The 19,199-nt window shown below is 37.1% G+C and overlaps 1 protein-coding gene across 1 annotated transcript in view; it reads right to left on the bottom strand.

The window, feature by feature from the left end:
* The window catches only part of LOC141362609 (ALK tyrosine kinase receptor-like), an 810,085-nt gene that overhangs the window by 346,863 nt on the left and 444,023 nt on the right, over window positions 1-19,199 (bottom strand). Inside the window, exon 4 of the mRNA XM_073864911.1 lies at window positions 858-1,059. Coding sequence (XP_073721012.1) covers window positions 858-1,059 — 202 coding nt within the window. The remainder of the gene's footprint in view (window positions 1-857; window positions 1,060-19,199) is intronic.

Raw genomic sequence — 19,199 nt, 5'->3', positions numbered from 1 at the left:
TACACCACTGCATCCAACGCTTTGCATTCAACTTGGTGATGTAAGGCTTGGATGCAGCTGCTCGGCCATGGAAACCTGTTCCATGAAGCTTTCTATGCACTGTTCTTGGACTAATCTGAAGGCCACACAGGGTTTGAAGGTCTGTAGTTGTTATTGACTCTGCAGAAAGTTGCCAACTTCTGCGTACTGTGCACCTTAGCACTGCTCTGTGATTTAAGTGGCTTACTACTTTGTGGCTGAGTTGCTGTTGTTTCCAATTGCTTCCAATTTGTTATAAGATTACTAACAGTTGACTATGGAATATTCAGTAGTGAGGAAATTTAATGAATTGACTTATTGCACAGGTGGCAACCTATCACTGTACCACGCTTGAATTCACTGAGCTCCTGAGAATGACACATTCTTTCACAAATGTTTGTAAAAGCTGTCTGCGTGCTTAGGTGATTTTATACACCTGAGGCCATGGAAGTCTTGGAACACCTGAAATCAATGATTTGGAGGGGTATCCCAAAACATTTAGCAATACAGTGTAGCTTAGTTTAGGCTAAAATTATTAAAACAGAGTTTGAAAACTGTACATTTAAGATCTTTTGGTGAAACACCAAACACCAACTTTACCAGAGTTGGGAAAGAGAGAGGTAAGACAGGAATACAATGCAGACTTTTAACAACTATATTTCCAAAATTCTACTGTAAATTTTTAACTTGTGCAAATGCATAATGAATGCAACACAAGAAAGTGGTCCTTCTGGCATACTATATGTTTTTTCAAGCTGTATGTCACAGCTGGTTCAATTATGTCACAAGGTAAGCATTTTCTATCTCTGGATATAATAATGTGCCAATCGCAAACTCACCCGATGATGTGAGGGTGCTCTGTGGTCAGGAGAGCAAGTGGTGGCTTGTCTCTCTCGATGAGCCAGACAGTATAACGTCCACTCTGTCTGGGGTGCAAAAACACCTTCACATCTAGGCCACAAGGCTGCTGGGCGGCACGTAGCCATGGACTCAAAACCCATGGGCCTGTCAGAGCTGAGCCATTTACTGAGAGAAACCTCCCTGGGGAAAAAAAAAATATATATATATAAACAAACAGAACAAGAGAGAAACTTTAAGCTTTTGCAAATAAAAAGTCAGACAATCCAGTGCTTAGTAACTGTCATGGGCAGCCAATTTATGTGCAACCACAGCTTCAATCTACCCGAGTGTGAGAGATCAAAATCTCAAAACTGTTTGCCAAGCTCATGTTTTTATTTTACCTTTGAGGCTACTAGGCGGAAAACACAGGTAATTTACCTCAAATCTGGCTTTAAAAAAATATTTTTGAGGGTTATACAGCTGCATTTTCTATATTAAAGATTGTCCTAAAGGCCAAGTGCTGCTTTTTCATAAACAATGGGTCTCACTCACTAACAATTGCTACTATTTTCCTATTTAAACACACATTGTAATTTCCACTTAATTCACAGCACGTCCGTACGCACCTAAATTTTTTTATTAAACTCGTTCTTACGTATTTGGAGTGCTCTGAATGAGCAACTGTGTGAAGGAGGTTGGTAATTTTCATAATACACACCCAAACCATCTCCATATAAGGGCTTTTGTTAATGCAGCAGTTGTCCACAGTACATTTTAGAGAAGAATGTCACCAAAGCAAAAGTGCTAAAAAGAAATCCATTGTCATATTCATTATTGGTAAAACTCTGTTTTGCTTTGGTTTTTCAATTTGAGAGGCTTTGCTGTCAATGGAGGAAGCCAGATGTGCTGTGTGTGTTAAACTAAGTGTAAATGTCACAACTGTTTGCTGGAACTTCAGAACTTTATTGCTTGTCTGCAAAATGTAGTTACTCTCCCAAAACATTTGATTTATGCTTCAAAACCTAGTTTTGGTGTAGTTTTAGAATGTAATATGCAATATGTAAAATGGCAATGCATTTTTGTATTTAAATGTACATTTTCCATGCTATATGTGCACCGTGCAAAATGCAAATTCAAAAATGTTATTTACATTTGCTGTTTCCTGTTTTTATACCTAGTTTTGGTGTCAGTAATTTGGCCAAGGCCACCAAAATATAAAGTATTTTTGTCATGTGATGCAAGTAGCTGCTCCTGACCATAAATTGGTCCATAGGTGGGGCAGATGCTGGATCGTATTGTAGGCTTTATGAATAACCCATGATTAACTGCTAGTGGAATTAGTTTTACATTAAAATGACTAAACGAAAGCAGAGCAGAGCTGGAGGGGCAAATTCAAATCTGCCCATATGGCTCTCCGTTAGGGCTTGCTGCATTTCCATTTTCAGCACAAATTTACATTGGGGGAAATGTGGGGCACTTTTGAGCTACATGCAGTAGCCAACCAAGCCGTGGCTCAATTTCCAAACTTTATTAATTTCACTTTACTATTTAAAGTAGTTAAGAAATGCAGAAAATACAAAATTTACAAATTAACTAGGGGTGTGACGAGATCTCGTGCGACGAGATCTCGCGAGATTAAATATGTATCGCGAGATTTCTTGTGTAGGTGAAATTCTGGCCGTTTCTAAAATAAAAGACTGCATCCTTCGGAGGTCGCATTTTAAAACTGCATTTACTTCATAAAGACTGTCTTATTAGAGACTACTAAGAATTATAAAGTTTACTAATAATTTATTGAATCGCAAATTGTTGTAATATGCTCACGACTTGCGAATGTAATGCTCAGTTAATGATCTGAAATAAACCTTAATGACGTATGCAGCCTGCATATGCGACCTCTGGAGGATGCAGCTTTCTGTTTGACCCTTTTAGGTACCAGTTACACCAAAAGCGTTTATGGCAGTTGCAGGCGCCTGTTTTAAATGATATTCTATGGGCATGGAGCGTTTGCGTGCTGTTTATGCAGCAGCACGCGCCTTTGAAGGAACGCTGAGAGCGGAGAAGCACCCGACGTCATTCGCGTCTTTCCATTGTCCACTCGAATGAGGGGAGATGCGGGCCTTACGTTGTGGTGAGGGAAGTTTACAGTTGCTTTGAAGAACCGGACTCCACTCGCTCACTCTCTCCTGCGTGTTTGTGCACCTCTCACCCTCAAACAAGGTCAGAGCAAGCGTCATCTTTTTAAAGTTTCTGCTAATATGACAGTTAACAGCAAAAGAGCGCACGCTTCAATATTTGATTGACAAGACAGCTGACTATAGGTGGTTGCCTAGCAATATTAAAAGCTGCGTCGACTCGCACTGCTCTTTTTTAAAAAAGGCAGTGCGTCGCGCCTTGCGTTTCCAACGTTTAAAGCGTGATTGGTGTAATTAGCCTCTTACAGTGCATGCATTATATTCTGTCTTTTACTGCATTTGCTTTTTTGTTTGGGTTTCCAATAATGTTCGTTTGGGAGCTCGTATGAAGTCTGAGACGTGTTGTGTTTGTCTGTTGATCAGTGTCAGATGTGAAGTCTCAGCAGATTAAACCATCACAGAGTTTACATGATTTAATGTCTGCATGTTCATTTCTACTGTAAAGAAATGGACGTATATTAAATATTCAAATGGATTTAAACATTGTTTGGCTAAAAAATAAGCGTTTCTCTCCGTCTAAAGTGAAAGTCGTCAACGAGTCAACTATCTCCCCCTGCAGGCATTTGTTATAATATATACATAATGCTTTTATTTATAGACCACAAATGTAATGTTTTTGTTAATGTAATGTTGTTTAATGTAACTTGGTATTAATACTTTATTTGAACCAATTATTATTGCATCTTCGTTATTATGTAATTTTAAAGGCTACTGCTCACTTGGGTCTATTTTTATTACCCCAAAATAACAAATTACTTCATTATCAGTTAGTAAAATAATTGTTAGGGGCAGTCCTTGATTAGTTAAAACATTTAAAATGTCTCGTTCTCATGAACCCAATCTCATGTCTCGTCTCGTCTCATGGATTAAGTGTCTCATCACACCCCTAAAATTAACAAATTAATTTATATTTGATTACGTTTATACATGAATATCAGCTGACGTCACTCACTTGTCTTCCGCCATTTTGAGTACCTGAAGTGGTCGCAAAAGAACTGGAAGCTATGCCTTCAATATGTTGTGAGCATCAAAATCGCTATTTTTACAACACTAAGAAGGCTCGACACAACATGATACTTTGCTAGAAGTATCACCTGTGTTTCTACACGTAAACTCAAGCATTTAGAACATTGTTTGTGAACACAGAGTTTACTAAAAATAAGGTTTTGAACAACTGACTTTGGCTTCCGCTCGCCGCCATCTTCCCAGTCAAGATGTATCGATCTGCGAATGCGACGTAAGGAGGGAGGAGAGTAAAGATGGATAGATCCTAAAGCATAGTTCCATAAAAATGCACGGATAATTTGTTGTTTTGTCGCAAGTGACAAACAATATTGCCCTTCTAGTTGAAAAAGGAGCCTCATATGAGATTCATTAATTCGCATTTGGAAATCTATTATTTACGTCTGGCAGAGATGACGAGCAGACACCATAACAGCCAAAGTCCGTTGTTCAAAACCTTTCTTTTTAGTAAACTCTGTGTACACAAACAATGTTCTCAATGCTCGCATTCATGTGTAGAGATCCAGGTGATACTTCGAGCAAAGTTTCATGTTGTGTCGCGCCGCCTTATGTTGTAAAATAGTGGTAGTTCTGTAGCAGCGGACACCGGCTGAAAAAACGCATTAGGGATCGAGTAGACACCCTAACCAAGATATATTTTTTAAAAGTAGTGTTTCTTTTCATGACAGTCGAGGTGCCACATGTTGTCTTTCGTAGCCATTTACTTTATCCGTAAGAATCATAGACAGTAAAAGATAAGAAATCCGTAAATCGTAGCAAGGTAGCCATTGTCAGTAGCCTACTGGTACTCGGTAGGTCCTCAATATGGCAGCATGACGTAAAAAGGTCACATGACTGAAATCCATCTATATAGAGCTCTATGCTTTTAAATGGATTAATACAGTATGAGCCACACAGGTCAAATGTTTGTGTTTTTTTACCATGACAGTCTACTCTTTACATGGAAACTAAAAACTCAATAGCTTGTCCAATTACAGTACTGTGAATTTCACATTACTTACCACAATTACAAAAAAAAATGCTACAAAAATAACACCCATGAAAAATATTCTTGGTGAACATCCTGTTGCTCTTAATGGTCTGGCCAAAGATTTTCATCAACATCACATCTGAAGTTTTCCAATGCCATGCACTGCGGGGGAAAAAACTTCATGAATGCTGCACCCTTCCCCTGCAATGAGATTTCTTGAATTCTTACATATCATCTGATTGCTCTTTTATGAGCATGTTGCTGCTGTTCAGGGTTGTGACAGTCCTTCTGAAACCATTAAAAATGGTTGTGACTGTGTTGTGTGCAAACTACATATGCTGTATATGCACCCAAACTTGATTAGTTGTGATTCCAGATTTATTGCAATAGCATGTCATTTGCCAGTTTAGCAAACATTACAAACATTCCATGTCAAATATTTATGGAATATACATGCTAGCATTATTATTAGTCCAAACATTTTGAAATATGAAAACTAAATTCCGCTTTACAATGATATACAGTTTGACAAGAAGTCATAGTTTGAGAACCAAAAAACAATTGTTCAGAGATCTGAACTTATTGTTTTGAAAAAATAAATTCTTATTCAAGAATTGAGGCAAAGAAATTGAGAAAAACTGTATTATGACTTCACCAGAGACACGTATGGAAGCATATTGGTTGCAAATTTCAATGTAGAATGTAATATGCAATATGTAAAATGGCAATGCATTTTTCTATTTAAATGTAAATTTTCCACGCTATATGTGCACCGTGCAAAATGAAAATGAGAATTCAAAAATGTTATTTACATTTGCTGTTTCCTACAGTCCTGTTTTTATGCTTTTTAAGTTGCAAAATTAAATTGGAAATGTATTACCTGAACTGATTAGATGTTTTTAACATGGTCAAGCAAAAACTGTAGCAAAATGATTATTTAAACGTAATTTTCCTAAATACATTTTTTTCACTGCTCGTGACCAGAAGAATTTAATTCTGGAGAGCAGTTCTTGCAACCCCTGCAAGACTACAGAGAGGTTCAAGCAACTGGATGTCAAGAAATTTGTTGGATTTTGGCATTAAACCTGAGATTTTTTGTGGAAAACCTGTTTTTTAATCTCTGAAACAGCTGTATCTAGTATGTTCAACATCTGTCTTAGAGTTGCAGTGGCACATTTAGAACCTGACTGCCCTTCTTGCCCTAAAGGTGAAAAAATGACAGAGTCACCATAGGAGGGATTCACAGTCCTAAGACGTTTTGGTGAGGGCTCAACAGTAGACATGTCAGGGCAGTACATCCCTGCACAACTTCAGCTGCATGGCACAAATCAACATGATGAGACTGTAGGATGGCATAAGCTGGTTTTAAAATAGTGAGATGATGTATTAGAAATTTGCCATTTAAAAAAAATGGCATCGCTTCAGCTGAAAGAGAAGCCCGGATGATTATTTTGCAAGGTCAACTGATTGTCATCATTGGAAACCTTATAAAGAATGTTAAAAATGACTTCCTCATTATCCACCACACATTTTGCGACTTCATAATGACTTGTCCAGCGGATTTCCAACAGTCTCTTGAGATACGGGCAATTGTATCTTAGAGAGACAAAATTATGCCTGAAAAAGAGTGCAGGGAGCCTGAGAAGTCAAAGAATCTTTTAGCACAAGGTTCACTTTGAATCGCATGTTTGACAGTGAGGTTAAGCTGATGATTATAGTAGTGGATGTAGGGGATATGCCTGCCCAACTTTTGTTGTAATAAAGCCTGAACACCACCGCGCACCCCACTTATCACTGATACTCCATCATAACACTGGCTCATTCTATTATTAGCACTGTATCCTGTTTTAGACAAGTGTTGTAATATTTCAGAAGTGATGTAATCTGCATCAAGTTGCTGGAGTTCTAACAAGCCAATGAGATGTTCCTCTGGCACACCATTGCACAGAAAACAAATCATAACGGACAAATTTTCAGTGGTTCACGATTTCTTGTGCCATCACTTTTCAAACAGAATGCAGCTGAATCAGCAGTGTCATATTTCTGTTTATTTTATTTTCAGAACCATGGATGCCAAAATTTCAATAATTTAATTCTGGATGGTTTTGGAAGTGTACTTGCATTTTGTGGGATACCTGATGTAATGTCAGCCAGGTATTTATCTTTTTCCAACGTGTATTTAAACAGCTTGGCTAGGGCTAGGACAACGCAAAAAATAAGTTGACACAAAATATGCGCGTTGATTCGTCAAAACCAAAATGGCGGCGCCATAACGTATTAACGTATATGGAGCTGTATTAAATTTAGCACCAATTTTGTGATTGGCTGTTATGTGGTGTAGGGCCAGGGTGGGCCAAGTCTCTGATTGGGTGGGCCAGGCCTGATGTAAGAACTACGCAAACATCATAAGTGGCCTTAGGCAACAGTACAAAACAATAAAAACAACAGATTCATCGTCCCTTTAACCAACATGCGTGTGGAAACGTCCGTAAACAGTGCGAGGGTAAATGCATAATCTGTTATAAAACATTATGATTGGGCCAAAGCCTCAGCGGTTTTTGACGTTAATTAATCTAAATGCTGGTAATCCTAATTCTCCATTCACACATAGCGCTAACCAGTAAATTACTGGTAATATTACAACTTCTCTTTCTGGTAAATTGGCAGCAGAGAAAGGTTCAGTTCACACATGATATTGTAACTTCAATTTACCAGTAATTTACTAGTAAAGAATGTATGTGTGAAAGGGACTTGTGCAACTTCATTTAACTTTAACCAGCATAAAGAAAATTACTCTTGCTAGTAACTTTATATAAATTTGATATTTTATTTAGAGTTGGAGACACATGCTAAAAATTTGGATGGTTTGTAACATTAAGTTAGTTAATGGAGTAGCTTACATGACCTATCAATAAACAATTCATTGTGCATTAATAAATACTACTTTATACAAATTTTATTAGTGCAAACATTTGAAATGTTAAAACTTCATTACTAGAGCTTTAAAAAATATATATAGTTTGGCAAGATTTTTGAAGGTTTACAATTGAATATTAGTGTTGTGAATATAAAATAATTTATATGCATTTTTATGGGGTCAGTGACATTTAAAAATCTTCATTTACACTTAAAGTGACAGTCACTACATCATAAAATGGCTTTAAAATATGAAAACTACATTTATAGAGCTTGATATAAAGGTTTTCAAGATTTCTTCATGTTTATAGTAGGACATTAGTATCATAAATATGTAATAACAAATGGCCCACCTGTGGGTCAGTGACTTTTTTAATTATTCTCACTACATTATTCTTTGATGAAATAAAAACATTACACTCTTGGAGCTTTCCAGCGATATATAGTTTGTCATTTTTTTTTTAGAATAGGCAATTAATGGTTTAAAAATTACATAAACAAAAAGAGCCCATCTGTGACCCGTGACAGAAATAAAACATTATTGAAAGTTTTTTATATCTGCATAGTCATTAAGCATGGTTAATTTCACTCATGGTTAAAACACGTGTCTTGTTTACACATGGAACAAAGTGTATACAGGACAAAAAGGGTTTTTAAAAGAGCAAAAGAGAAAAAGAGTTTTAACTGAAATGTTAGACATCCTTTACGTCTGCCCTGTTGAGTGTTTTCCCATTCATTTTTAGACAAGTGGCCTGTCTCCTTAAAGACACACTATGCAGTTATTTTACCTTAATATAACAGCTTCAAAGTTATTTCGGTGGTAAACAAAGTCATAGTTGGGCGAATCATCCTCCTGTTGAAACTCGGGGAGGACGCCGCTAGCAAAACCAGCAATGCAAGCTTGAGAGAACCGCCCATGACAAATCTTGCGAGAATCACGACTTGCTTTACGGCAACGACGTCACACACGTTAGGCTTGTTTGACTTTGTGTGGCGCTGCAAGAACCGACCGCCGGATGACGTCAAAGTACTGCGAGAATGATCCGAAATGGCACTGCATGAAGTCGATCAAGCCTTAACAACAACTGCACGCGCGAATTTGAGACGTGAGGCTAAACAATTTAAAAGTTAAGAAAGCCCGTTCGGAAGAGAGTAGGAAAAGGAAAAGAGAATCTGACCATGTTAGGTACCGGACAAGAGTCCCACTCGGGACTCAGTCAGGTTTTTAGTCGTTGGCGTGAGCTAAAAGACAGCACTGGATGGGATGCTGATCTGGCGATCTTGTTGATGGACTAGTAAGTAAATCTCTTATTTGTAAACTTGTTTGCGGTCAAACTGTTGCTGTTGGACAAAAACACAGAAAATGCATAGAGCGGCTTTAAACAATCTCTGTACACTTCTAAAACTGTTGATAAGTATCTGGATTGAATGAACATGTGTGAATGTAGAAATCCATGGGCCCAGTCACAGACAGTGAGCCTGTGAAGAACCAAAATAGATGAGTAAGGGAGAGATATGACAACACACCAGAGAAAATAAATAATTAAAGAGAAAGGAGAAATCAAAGCTCTGTCTGTGTGCTTTGATTTAGAGTCCCCCCTCTCTACAGCCTCATTCAGAGCCTCAATCAGGAACTTTTCCACAGGGCCAGAGCAAGAAAAAAGATAAAGATATTCTTTTGATAGAAAATGAAAGTACAAATAAAAAAATGGCAGAGAATATGGGCCAGAATGTAACATTTTCATTATTCACAGTTATCTTTGTATGACACAGACTTGTTATAGCATCATATTGTTTGGAATGAGGTTTCAGTAGATTCAGAAGAGGACACGAGAAATATAAATTGCTTAGTTACATTTCCTTATAAATCTATGATTTTTTAATAAGAGTATGTGAACAATTAAAAACAAATTTAGAAATCAAAATATTAAACGTTTATTTGTCGTTTATTTATTTGTTATTTATAAAGATTTATCTGCCAGATATGATGTTGAGGCTTTGCGTAAAACCTTATCCTATACACTGTAAAAAAACTTTGCTGCCTTAATTTTTTTTGTTAAATCAACTCAGATTTACAAGTCATGTCAACAGAAATTAGTTGTCACAACTTATAAAATATAGTTGAGAAAAGTCAACTTAAATGTATAAGTTATAACAACTCACCTGTAGTTATAACAACTCATCTCTAGTCAAGATTAATAATAGTAAGTTGAAATGACTTGTAAATCTGAGTTGATTCAACAAAGAATTTTAAGGCAGCAAAGTATTTTTTACAGTGTACACGCAACACCGGGACACGCTGTAAAGGGTACCTTTACCATATTAATCAGAGTTTGTATCCTAATCAGTCGCGTTACAAAGCCGCCACATCCAGCATCAGTGGATTCTATTTTAAAAACAGTTCTGTGATATTGCAGCTGACCGCTCCACCTAGGGCTGTTACGCAATCCTGTATTACCACGCTACTGACAAGCCAACCACATGGATGACAAGCAACCACAACAACCGTGCTTTTCACGTTAAATTCATGAAGCTATGCCATTCTTCTTTTTCATATCATACATGTACAGTGAAGGCCAAATAAATGTTTGACCAAGGAACACACAGAATATAATGTAAGCATGGCTTGTTGCGAATTTATGAAAAAATGTAAATGACTAAAAATGATCTCTCCTTTTATACTTTATAGATACATGTTAATTTATCTACTAATATATTGTTGAACATGTCCTTTTATTAATATGTATTTTCGTCTGTATTGCATTTGTTTTGTACATTGACAAATAATGTCTAATTTTAATATATATATATATATATATATATATATATATATATATATATATATATATATATATATATATATATAAATTGAAGAAGATTGTTTTTAAAGAAGATGTATTTAGCTGTAGTATAGCGTATGAGATATAGCTTAAGAGACATTAAAGAGCCACTAAAATTACCACAAAAAAGTTTCTATATTTATTGTTGTGGTCTACCACAATACTGTTGTTTGAATTAAAGTTCAAAAAACGCATTATATTTCTCATAATATAGAAGTACTAATAGAAGTACTATGAAAAGTTGCCTGTTTCCATATCTGTGTCTTTAAACGCTCGTTTTTTTTTTTTTAAGTTGAAAGCTTATAAAAACGTATTTGGTTTGTTTGGGTTGTTAGATGTACACCTTGTAACACAGCAGCTTTTAGGTATTAATCTGTTTTTAAGTTTAATCTGTAAATAAGTTTTTATAAGCTGTCGACCCCAAAAAACGAGCGTTTAAAGACACAGAAATGGATACAGGCAACTTTTCATAGTACTCCTATTAGTAAAACTGCGTCCAATAGGGGGAAATGTAGTCAGCGATCCACTTTATTCTCCTTAAAAGCTGGGTTTTACGGCTCGACAGCTTATAAAAACTTATTTCTGGGTTCTTTGGCTTGTTAGCTGTACATATTGTCACACAGCAGCTTTTAGGCATTATTCAGTTTTTTGTTATAAGCCAGAAATGACAAGGAGGCAGCTTCTCGCAATACAAAGTCAATGGAGACTGTTGGATCGCTTTCCCCCCCGGTGGGCGTGGTTTTCAAATTTGCATAACGGCGCTCTGTCTCTATTAATCCTTAAAGGCGGAGTCCATGATGTTTGAAAGCCAATGTTGATATTTGAAATCACCTAAACAAACACGCCCCTACCCCAATAGAATCTGGACCTTCTGTTGATAGACCCACCCCACACATACGCAAACCGGCATTTGATTTGATTTGATTGGCTATAAGTGTGTTTTGGTAGTCGGCCCGTCTCCTTTTCCAAAGCGTTTTTCAAACATGGTGGACTCCGCCTTTAAACATAGATGAGGAGAGTCTGATTAGAAGTTTATTATTATATTTCTGATTTTAAAGTCCTCAAGTTTCACAAGTAAAGCCATACAAATCAGTGGGATGTGTGTCTGTATGTGCGCTCCACAGCTGCAGTGCGAGAGGGGCAGAAACAGAGAAAAACAAAATAAAAAAGGCACACAGGTAACAAAAGCCTTGAAAATTATATTCAACCCAGCCAAATCCTGTCCAAATTACAGAGATGCCAATTCGCACAGGACTAATATTAGCAAAAGAACGCAGTGTTCTGCTAAATATGGTAGGTAATTTGCTGGGAAATTTTTACTTTACAAATTACAGACATGGCAGATTCGCAAAGACTGAAATCATAATGAAATAAATGGCTAAAATCAGACTTTGATGCTCATTTTCTCAGAATTTTATTTTGAAACTGTAGTATGGTTATTACAGACTGGGTCACATATAAAAATGTTTTGTATCCATTTGTATCTATTTATAATTAAACTATTGTTAGAAAAGGGCTGGATGAATAAATACAGTGTGGATACCTGTCTATAATAGACAGATATATACTGTAAACAATTACAACGTCAACTATAGACAAAATATAATTGAAATATTTGCCTGCAAACTTAATTTTTAGCAAGTGTTACAACTAACCCCTTGCCTGTTACAATTAACCCCACCTATAGGGTAAGTTGTAACGTTTGCACTTCTGTCATGTATGGTGTAATTGTCCAAGAATGGTATGTACTAGAAATAAACTTCAAATGTTTATTTGTAGCAGAGATGTGTGTGTTGCTTGTGTAAAAATATAATCAAACTCAAATATTTTTTGAATGATTGAGCCAAAACCAACAAGCGTTAGGTTTTGCCCCGCTCTCCCCTACTATTTGCAGAATATTTCCCTGATATTATGACCACATATTGTCCACAAACCCTTTCAGCCACTCTGGGTTGATGTGAAAAGGACACTATAAAGATACTGTAGTCAAAGATTAAAAATCACTGTACAGTGAATATGAAATGGGAAAAGTAATGCAAAGTGTAAGCAAAACCCATTCACTTGACGATGTATGAGCATTTCAGTGTTTAAATAATAAATAGTTATAAAACCTGACCCAACCTTATGTTTTTCAATACACTTGAAAGCACTTTAGCAGCAAATACATATTTATCACAGGTTAGAGACTAATCAATGCCTTAAGCTTCTTAAGTGATGACTACACACCATGAGAGAATCAGTTTGCACCCTAAGAAATTCTATATAAACTACTGTAACGTTACTGTGTAAAATGAATGCATATAGGGCTGTGACGGTGGCAGTATTTTCCCACCGCGGTGGTAATGCACCAATTGACGCGCGCATTGATGCATATGCTTATTTATAATGCATACATATATTTTAAATAAAAATGTGAATGAGAATCAGATATTTCAGAAGCTTCTTATCAAACGTGCGTGTTTACAAGCACCAGCTTCTTTTTAAGCCAGTTGGGTGCTCATCACAACGTCAAGCAATGCTTAGGTTACTTAGCAATGACAGACGCTCTGGAGGGCCCACACGCTTAAAAAAAAGGAAAGTGGCGCGGTCATGTTTTCCATGTGGTGTTAGATGTGAATGTGAAGCAAATAAGCATATGTGCTTGCCCATTTCGGTGGGTGCTCACCCATGGGATTGGTGCCTATGTGCGTGCTGTAGCAATTCCATCCATAAAACACAGAATGTTTTCTGTTTCTGATAAGATGAAAACCTTTATTCTAATAACCCAAATAATTAAATCATTATCTGATAAACATTAAATAAATCAGTTATGCAATATTGAAAAGCATATATGGTAAATAGTTACTAACAGAAAAGACCAAATGCCATGGTTTCAGGAAAGATTTGGCTGTGTTATATTTACATTCTGTGTGGTCGAATGAGCTGTCCGATAGTGGCCCGTCGGCCACGTGTCAGGCTTTTCCGTGTTGCAATGGGAAAAGAGTCAGGTTCAGTTCAACAGCCTTGAACACGAAGTGCAATGAAACTGCTGATCTTCGGGAAGCACCAAGAGGTTTCTAGCGATCTGGAAGGTTTGCTCTTCTGAGCTGTTTTCCGACGTCTGCGATTGCCTTTCTCGATGTGAGGCTCGGAATGTGGTGTGATCCACTTAGTCTCTAGACTAAGGTGCTCCTTATTAAGTTCCTCTTGTCCTGTGAATAAGAGGAATAAAGGCCCCATAAACCAAAATAATGAAGTCAAACGTTCCGAGGGTATTCCTCTGCTAGCGGCATCAGCTGGATTAAGAAGAGTAGGTGTGAAGTGTCTATGCATGTACTCGATTGTGAACATAAATGTAAAAATGCCTTGTCTCATTGAAAATGTATCCTAACACTACCTTAGAGTCAGTGTAGAATCTCACATCGTCCAGAGTGTCCAGTTGTGCCTTTGCTTTTGTTCCTCCTTCGGTAGAATATCAGCCCAGTTATCTCCAGAGATGTCTCTCAGAATGGAGCGACCCTTAATGTTTACAGGTACTACCAATTCAAGAGGATCGTACAAGCTGTTGACGGTAGACAACACTCCTCACTTTGTGTAGGGCTTGTCACTTGAAGTACAAACATATCTATTGACAAGTCCCAATCCTAAGCTTCATTGGATAGCTGGTGAGTTTAGACCAAGATTAGATCAAGTCCCTGCAAAGTGGTTGCAAGATCTTCACTTGGGAAGGCTCTTGTGACAACTCATCCAGAAAGCCTTGACGGGGCTGTTAGATTAGAACTTGTGTAGGTGAAGATTGGACTGTGTTAACATCTGTTGAGCTCTGCGCAGTACGTCAATTCCAAAGTGAATGATTTTAGCCCATCATCCACATACAGTAGAAATGCCGCTCAATAAAGAGCCTTGCATCACTTTCATACGCCTGTTCTCCCTCTACAGCTGTTTTCTTGAGTCTGTACACAGCTACTGATGGAGAGGGACAATTTCCAAATATGTGGACCCTCTTTCGGTACTCCAAAATATCTCAATCAAGATTGTGATCCTGAAACCACAGGATGGTTCGGTAATCGTGAAGCTCTTCTTTGACCAGGAAACCTTTGAAACATATGTTTAATTTCTGCTATCACCGCATAAGAGTCAGGTCTGAAGCGGATCTTTTATACAGTAACATTTATACAACTATGTGAAGCAACCTGTTTCTCAAGATATTTTCCTAGTTAAATAAATATATATTAATTAATTAATTATCCATATAGATCCCACTTTATATTAAGTGTCCCTAATACATGTGAACATGGTAACTAGTATGTAACCACAGTGTAATTACACATTAGTGCATAGTATTGACTAGAAACGTAAGATTATCGACTAGAGACTTCATATCATGATTATAGTGAACAATATTTACTGTGAAACCAGTAATTGTTACATCCCTAGTATTGATAGCTCTCATATTTGCGCAACTACACACATGTAGCAAACCACTGAATGGTTTGTGTAAGTACAAATGTGTAACATCTCATTGGCAGTCCTGAGTCCCCTCCATATTTGCGTGCAAGCTTGTATTTGAAAATGTTTATTTTAACAATGTGTTCTCCATTTTTCTATGAGATATTACACATTTTACTCCTTGATTTTTGGAGCTGGCTAGTGTTTTTGTGAGATCCATGTTGCACTTTGTTCTTCACTTTTGTTTGTGGCATCACAGAGCGCTCGGAGATCAAAAGTCCCTGGTGTCAGCTGAGGAAATGTCAAAACAAAGGAAAGAAAAGAAGAATCAAACAAACAGGTGCTCAGGATGAGGCTGAGAGAGTACAAGAGAGCTCTGCGTCGTCTTATTAGCCTAATGAACACCACCAGCTGTGTTCTCTTTTACTAGTCATGTTCATTTACAGCTAGACTGCTAAGACGTTTATAAGACTGAAAATTATATTGATCTGTTTGTTACACCACGCTTAAATTTTGTCAACTGCATAAGTCTTGAGTCTTGTGAATTGCTGACAATTACATTTGTTTTGTGTAAAACAATGGGCATCTATCATCACACAAAAACAAAAGGAACTTGTGTGTAAATCATTTGTAAAACAAGCAATATTTTTACTTGTGATGATTTGTGTTCAAATGTATTTATAACCCCTCCCCTCCCCCACACAAACACCAGCTGAACTCCTGCCTCACCTGACACAGAATTTTGCCTCAAGATTCACAAACGTTTTTTCATCGACTTATCTTTGATTTATGTAAAAGAACAAGGTTTGTATCAATGTTTTTTTATCTATGCAAAAGTATCACATGACATAACTGTTATTAAACTGTTTTGTCAGCTTTTTATGCCCTGAGGATGGTCTTTTGACTGAAAGCTTGGTGATTATATTTGATTAAACTTGCTTCAAGGATTCAAGTGTGCAGGCAGTTTATTTATTTTTTTAAGTTTTGTTTGTCTGGCCCTTGGTGATCGTGAGCAACACCTTCAAATCCAAAGCGACTTACAATTGCTATATATGTCAGAGGTCGCACGCCTCTGGAGCAACTAGGGGTTAAGTGTCTTGCTCAGGGACAGCGAAACTCTCTCTCTCCCTCCCTCTGTGCTCATGCAGCTGGTCTCTGACGGGCAGAGGTTTCTTGAGGGGCGCGCCAACTCGTCGCCAAATAAAGAGTTCTTCTCGCACATAATGCTAATAGTTGTAAAGTTTTCTGAATTTTAAGCAAGCTAAGACAAAACTCTCGTTTATATCAGTTACACGTGCGCTGCTGGAGCGATGTAGTTTGACGCCTAATTTGCTTTTAGTACAAACATCTTTGATTTGAAAAACGAGTAAGAGACGCAAATGTTATTGTCTAATAGAAAGTAAAGAGCGTCAAAGACCTTAAAACAGACTTCATCACATCATAGCACCCGTCATAATATCTATATCTAAAGCTCCGTCTCACATATACAGATATTTATCCTGTCTGTAGGTTTGTGCATATATTTATACCTGTTCAGTTTACATACTGCCTATTTTTAATGTAATGTATATATAAATACAAAATACAATGCATACTATAGCTTCAATAGTCTATAACATTAATAACTCAATTAAAAACAAGATTCTGTCTATCAAGACTTTATCTGTTGTTATCCTCTGGGCATTTTCACTTTAACATTATTCACTTTAAATTGTCCATATTTTAAAACTGTGGTGAGCAGTTAAAAGCTATAGTGAGTGGCAAATAACTGCACATTTTTATAATCCAAAAACAATATAAACTGGAAAACATGTATACCACAAAATATACTGTTACCGTGAAATAAAATAAAATGACTCATTCTGTGGAATAGATTTTTGGTCATTCCGCGCACTCCTATCTGGCACCATTTCCGGCTTTTTTCAAAATCACTTATCTAAATCTCGAAGATCGGATCAGATCGGATCGAATCGAACAATGATAATCGATTCAAGATCTTGAGAATCGGAATCAAATCGATTCTTGAAATTTGAGTGGAAACCCAGCCCTAATAAAATGAGTAGACTATAAAATAGTTACTAAACACGACCCAGTAACACCTTGTGTTTAATCTAACTACTGCTAAAATCCTGATTTATAAACGCGACATCATCTGACAAAATCACCATACATTTACATTAAAGCCTTACTGCTGTTGCTCTTCTCATCAATGTCTTGTTTTGAGTCCTTTTTTATTTTAAATGTGAGTTTTATTGTTGCATTTAGCGCAGACAATTCAGAAATTTGAAAGAATACACAGTAACTGTTAAACAAAGTTACTACAAAACAAGTGCGTAGGCATATCGCATCATAGAGAGGGAGAGAACGTGTGTGTATGGGGAAAACACTAATGCTAACCTTTCGTCAAGTCATGATAATCTTGATCAGCCGTCTTCTCTGTCAGTAAAATCCGTGACTGTTGATGTTTACGCGAAAAAAAAGTATACAGAGAAAGTATATATTACTGTGAGGCATAGCAAAGCATTTATTTATTAAAGGGACACTTCTCCCATTTGCATTAAGCTTTGTAAAGTTAGAACCCCAGTCATGTTTTTGAATGGTCGTGCATCATTTCCTCAGTTGCCGATAAGACACGAGAAATACAGATTTCAGTGTTGCATTTCCTTCTTTCAATGATGTAAAAATCATCATTTTGCATCATTGAAAGAAGGAAGTCCAATATCTTTGTTGAGGGGGTGAGACTACAAACACCCCTTTTCTCGGTCAAATAGGCACCAAATTCGAAATGTATGTTACATTTCGACTACAAATATGATGCACTTTCAATAAAGATTAATGTTTCTATGGGCGAAATGCTCCTTTAAGAATCGCTGCTTTTTTGCTGTGAGTATGTCCATGGTTTCCCGCAGCATATTTTCAATATGGCGGCCCGCCTAAGCTTGGAAACCCTATCGCCTTAACTATAAAAAAAAAAATTTGCTGCACAAAAGGCCGTCAAGTGCATCTCGGAGAATAGCGCGTACGCGCATCAAACCGCGAGCGGGGACGCGCGCCACACGGCCGAAATGAGGAATACGTGGTCCGGACCGTCACTGTCTGGAGGATAACTAGCCAGTTGATAAAACATCTCATAGAATAGCGCAAAACGTGCTACACACCGCGAGCGTGCACGCACACCACACGGCCGAAATTAGATAAGACGTGCTCCGTCATGTCTGGAGGATAGCCGGTTGATAAAACACGTGTCCGTGACAACTGTAAGTGGACTTATGTTTTGGGTTTATTTAAGCCTGTTATTGTAGACTGTTAAGTCTACAGTTCTTGCAATTTTTAAGTAAGTTAGCTGGTGATTTTGTTGTTTGAGCAACCTGCTAGGGTTTCACGTGCCTGTTGATTAGATTTAATTGTTGAGCGCTCTTGCTCACTTTATTTATGTGCATTATTTACATGCTACAGTAGTTACACTCCTTTAAGATAATGTAATTAATAGTGGGAAATAATCAGTTTTTACAATTTTTGTGCTATCTATCATTGTTCGCCAGACGTTCTACAACATCTGCTTTAGTTTGTGTTTATTAACCCTTTAGTTTCACTTCATCACGCAGCTATTCCTGTTAGAGGTAAAAACATTTAATTCTTTAATAATCTAGTACGTGTTCATTTTTTTGTCATAGTTTCTTCAAAATGAAGTTTTATTTGAGTGTTTTAAAAAGAAATATTTTATTTCTTTATTTTATTAAAATATTAAAATTTTCACCATGACGCATACGCCCCGCCCATTTGATTGCCATGCCCTCGACCCCAATACCACCTGCCCAACCCTACTACCTTAACTAACACATTTTCTGCGGGAAACCCTGATGTTATTTTCAAAAGTGATATGTAGGGTTGCACAATTAAGTGTAGTAAATTGTCACGAGCATCTCATCGGTAAAGCCAGTTCTGTGATTAGAAGTAAATTGCCATCAC

This window comes from Misgurnus anguillicaudatus, unplaced genomic scaffold, assembly GCF_027580225.2.
Source record: "Misgurnus anguillicaudatus unplaced genomic scaffold, ASM2758022v2 HiC_scaffold_28, whole genome shotgun sequence".
NCBI lineage: Eukaryota > Metazoa > Chordata > Actinopteri > Cypriniformes > Cobitidae > Misgurnus > Misgurnus anguillicaudatus.
This window is presented reverse-complemented; position numbering and strand designations above follow the sequence as displayed.